Source organism: Physeter macrocephalus, chromosome 17, assembly GCF_002837175.3.
Source record: "Physeter macrocephalus isolate SW-GA chromosome 17, ASM283717v5, whole genome shotgun sequence".
Taxonomy (NCBI): domain Eukaryota; kingdom Metazoa; phylum Chordata; class Mammalia; order Artiodactyla; family Physeteridae; genus Physeter; species Physeter macrocephalus.
The window spans coordinates 6,206,776-6,211,116 of record NC_041230.1 but is presented as its reverse complement, the minus strand read 5'-3'; the positions used below and the strand labels follow the sequence as shown (position 1 = coordinate 6,211,116).

At 60.9% G+C, this 4,341-nt stretch overlaps 1 protein-coding gene across 1 annotated transcript in view; it reads right to left on the bottom strand.

The window, feature by feature from the left end:
• Nucleotides 1-1,683: 1,683 nt before the first annotated feature.
• The window catches only part of RNF225 (ring finger protein 225), a 4,834-nt gene continuing 2,176 nt past the window's right edge, over nt 1,684-4,341 (bottom strand). Inside the window, exon 2 of the mRNA XM_024116970.2 lies at nt 1,684-4,339. Coding sequence (XP_023972738.1) covers nt 3,894-4,339 — 446 coding nt within the window. The 3' untranslated portion in view covers nt 1,684-3,893. The remainder of the gene's footprint in view (nt 4,340-4,341) is intronic.

The following is a 4,341-nucleotide window of genomic DNA, read 5'->3' as shown; positions in this document are numbered from 1 at the left end:
CGCACCCCATTCGAGCCTGTTCCCCCCTTGGGACGGAGGATCCCAGCACTTCCCAGGTCGGCCTTCGTTTCAGCTTCGGGCCCCTGATTGGTCGGACACACACACACACGCCTCCCCCAATTACACACACACACACACACACACACACACACACACGCCTCCCCCAATTCCTCCCCCCGCCCCGCCACGCATGCACGATGAGCTCGACAGGCCAAAAGCGGGCAAAATCGCCATAGCAACCACAGTCTCAAGCTTTCGATTGGCTACCAGTGCTGGCGCGTCTTCTCTGACCCTCCCACCAGGCTCCGGGAGAGGCAAGATGCGCGCGCAGCACTACAGAGCTGCGGGGCGAAGGCGGGCCAGGTTGCTATGGCAATTAAGGTCACGCCCAACCTCCTAGCTTTCCCCGCCTCGAACACCGCTTAGGTTTGTGAGCGGGAAAGACTCAGGATGGAAAACTCGGAGGATGGAGGAGAGCTGCGGTTGCGGGGCCCGGGGAGGAGGGAAAAGCGAGGCTGCCCTGCCAGGGTGTGGAGTTGAGGGAAGGTGTTTTGCAGAAAGCTCTCTGGTCCCTGTTCGAATCCACGCCCTGCCCCGCCCCCAGCCTCAGTTTCCCCATCTGTAAGCTGGACACTTCCGCTCTCAGGATCCAGCGAGGGCCCCCCGTGGGCCTTGTTCCCTCGGCCTGAACACAAGAGGCCCCAATGACAGGAGACGAGTGTGGTGTGGGCAGAGGCCTCCCTGACCCTCGTGAGGAGAGGCTGGCTGGATCCCGGTAGAGTGGAGCACTCGGCGCCCCTCGGGGGCAAATGCAGGAGACCTGGCGGAGGGCCTGGAAAAGGTTTAGGGAGTTGAGGGCCCCACGAGCGTGGAGGGGGAGGCAGTGTTGCCAAGATGATGACTCCTCTCCTCAGCCCTCTGGACACCATCTGCCATGCGAAGTCCCTCGTTCACAAGGTGCCCCGAGTCCCCCCTTGGTACACAGCAGGCGCTCAATAAATACTTGCGGATGAACGAATTCTTCCTGCAAGTATTGTCTCCCGTTTTACAGAAGCGAGAACCAGTCTGGCCGGTAAAGGCGTCCCTGGGCACCCATGCCAGGCACTGAGGCTAACCCCCACTCTCTGGGTGCTCACAGGCATTGGGACCAGTGGAAGGAGGAGCAAGCCTGGGGCAGATGCGTGGTGGGGCACGTCCGGCAGGGATGGAGTAGGCAGAGGGCGGGCCGGGAGAGCACAGCTCCAGGTGGCCAGAGGCTGGTAGGCAAGCGTCAGGAGGAGTCCCCTGTGATCCCAGCCCCGGGGTGGTTTCAGGCAGCCCCTTTGTTCGTGGGCAGTGGGCGGGCAGACATCGAGGTAGGCTTCATTTTATGGGAAGAGAGACTAAGGTCTCAGGCTCCCAGCTGGGAGGGTGGAGAAGCAACCCTTCCCCACAGTCCAGAGGAGGAAGCACGTTAGGACAGGGAGGAGCCAGACCTGCCCACTGCCCTTAGCCGCCAGCTCCCTGCTTAGGGCCCCCTGCCTCAATGCCAGCTGGTGTTACCCCTTAGCATCCTTAAAGATACAGCCTCAGGCCTCTTCCTCCAGGCAGCCTTCCTTGAACACCCTCAGGCAGAAAGCATCATCTTTCTCTTCTGTGCACCACCAGCCAAGGGCCCCTTCTGACCCCCCTGGCTGGGCCCATCCCTGCCAGTTCTACTCCCTCACATAACTCTCCCAGCCTGGGGTGGAGGAGGGAAGGGATGAGGAGGGGCATATTGGAGACCCTCTGGTAAGCCTAGTCAGGGCCCCCAAAGGTATCCAGATACTAATCCCTGGAATATGTGAATCTGTTACCTCACATGGCAAAATGGACTTTGCAGATGTGATTAAATTAAGGATATTGAGTTGGAGAGGTTATCCTGGATTATCTGGGTGGGCTCAGGGCAATCCCAGTGTCCTTATAAGTGAAAGAGGGAGGCAGGAGAGTCAGGAAGAGATTGCAAGAGGCTACACTGTTGCCTCTGAAGACAGAGGAGGAAGCCAAGGAATGCAGACAGAAAAGCTAGAAAAGCTAAGGAAATCCTGTCTCAGAGCAGCCAGAAGGAACTCGCCCTGTGGACACCTCCACTTTAGCCTGGTGAAACTGATTTCAACACCCTTGGCCCGCAGAACTGTAAGGTAACACGTGCTGTTCTAAGGACCTGATTTGGTGGTGATCTGTCGCAGCAGCCGGGGAAAACCAATACAGACCAGTCAATCCCGCTCCTGCCCGACCAGGTACTCCTCCCTGTCAGGCTGGGCTGTGCCTGCCCAGTGACCCAGCACACTGGTCCTGGCCCCTGTACTTGTCATTGGCCCCAGATGTGGGACAAGAACTGGTCCAGGAAGACACTCCCTAGGACACCCTGATGTTCCTCCTCCTGCTTCCCACCTGGAAGCAGCGGCTCCCATCCGAAGGAGCTCCGCTGACACGCCTAGGTCAAGGTGGCTGGGAGCCGGGTGAACCTAGGATGCCCGCAGACATTCCCGGGTTGCTTCTTGGTTACCGGCAATGCTGTCATTCCCTACAAAAGTACTTGGCACCCACTGTATGCCAGGTGCTGAGGACAGACATGTAAACAAATCAAACAGGAGCCTCTAGCCCCAAAGAAGTCACATTTCTCTCTGGAAAATGCTGGATGCCCACCTGCCACACACAGCATCCCAACCTGGGGTGAAGTGAGGCAGACTGGGGGCTCCAGGGCCTGGGGGGAGACAGAAAGTCCATGTTCAGTTTGTACAGAAGGTGGCTGCTATCTACCCCACTGTGACTAACCCAGGAAGGCTTCTGAGAGGAGGACCATTCTCCCTGCTGAAGGAGGCCTGAGGCTTCATTCATCCTGGCGTTACAGCAGGGTTGCCACAAAATGCTGATGGAGCCCTGGAGGAGGTGAAGTAACCGACGCTGAGTATTTAATGAGTGGAGATGGGGGTGATGATGGCTCTAGTGGCTAAGGAGAGGGGCCAGGGACGTCCAGGAGCGATCCCTCACCCAAAATCACACGACATTGTCTGACCCAGAGGGCAACCTTGGCCTCTTTGAGCCTCAGTGACCACGGCTGCCCCTCAGCATATTAGGAGAATCCCAGAAGCCACTAGCCATAGGGGAAGTCGAGGCCCCATTGCAAGGTGATATTCAGGACCCAAGTGGCAGCCAGTCTTTGAGGCTCAGGCCCTGTCTCTCTCTCCCCAGTCCTGGCCAGGCCACACCTCCCCCTTCAAGCCCAAGCCCCATCCAGGTGTGTAAGGCAGCAAATGCAGAACCCGCATGGAGATGGCTGGATCCCACCCAGGCTAAGCCTGCAGGCAGCAACTCCACAGCCTGGGGAGGAGTGGGGGGGTGGTCCTGCAGTGGGCCCCTCACAGGTGTGGCCAGGGAATAGTCTGCCATCCAAAGATTGGGGGCCCCCAGCACCTGCAGAAAGCGCAAAGGATGAGTAAATCAGAGACTTAAGCTCTGGTGCCAGCCAAGGGTGAGCGTTCTCCTGGAGCTCTGATGATTGGGGTGTACTCAGTAGGACCCTTACGAGGATCAGGGATGGGGTACCCCTAGCAGGGCCACTGCATGATGTTGGTCAGGGGGGCTCTGCGGCTGGATCGAGTGTACCCCAGCTGGTTTATGAGTGCCTCCCAGCAGGACCTTTACAGACATGGGGGTCCCACAGCTGGATGCCCACAGGGATTGGTGTCAGGGGTGCTCCTTGAGAGGGTCCCTGCTCCGTGCTAATGATGCCAGGAAGGATCCCCCCAGGCCTCTCTAGAGAAATGGGTGCTTGCCATGCGCCCTCCAAGGCCTCCACGGGGGTCATGGCGAGCATCAGGATGACACTGGGGTCCCCAGGCCCGAGGCAGGGCCTGCGGGCGCAGATGCGTTTACTGCGCCCCCCACCGCCTCCTCCCGCCGCGTGCCCGCGGGGCCCAGTCAGGCCCAGCCTCCGCCCCCCACCTGCGGTCCAAGGACCCGTCCGGCGTCTCTGTCTCTTCGGGAACCCCCTCGGGCTCCAGCGCGTCCTCCGCAGCCCCCGGCGGGGCGGCGTTCAGGTCAGGGCCCACGGGGCGCGGCATCCGGCCGGGGGTCCAGGGCGCCGCCGGCGTGGGCCGAGGCCGGAACCAGGAGAAGCCGGGCGCCGGGGCGAGCGCCACGAGCTGGGGCCGCGCGGGGCTGGAGGTGGTGGCGCGCGGGATGAGGAAGAAGATGTAGAAGCCCGTGACCACGAGGCCCGCGGCCACCAGCACGGCCAGGGGGACGGCCGCGTGGAAGACCCAGGCCGAGCGGGCCAGCGTCAGGCGGCGCGACAGCGGGCGGCCGAGGCGCGGCGGC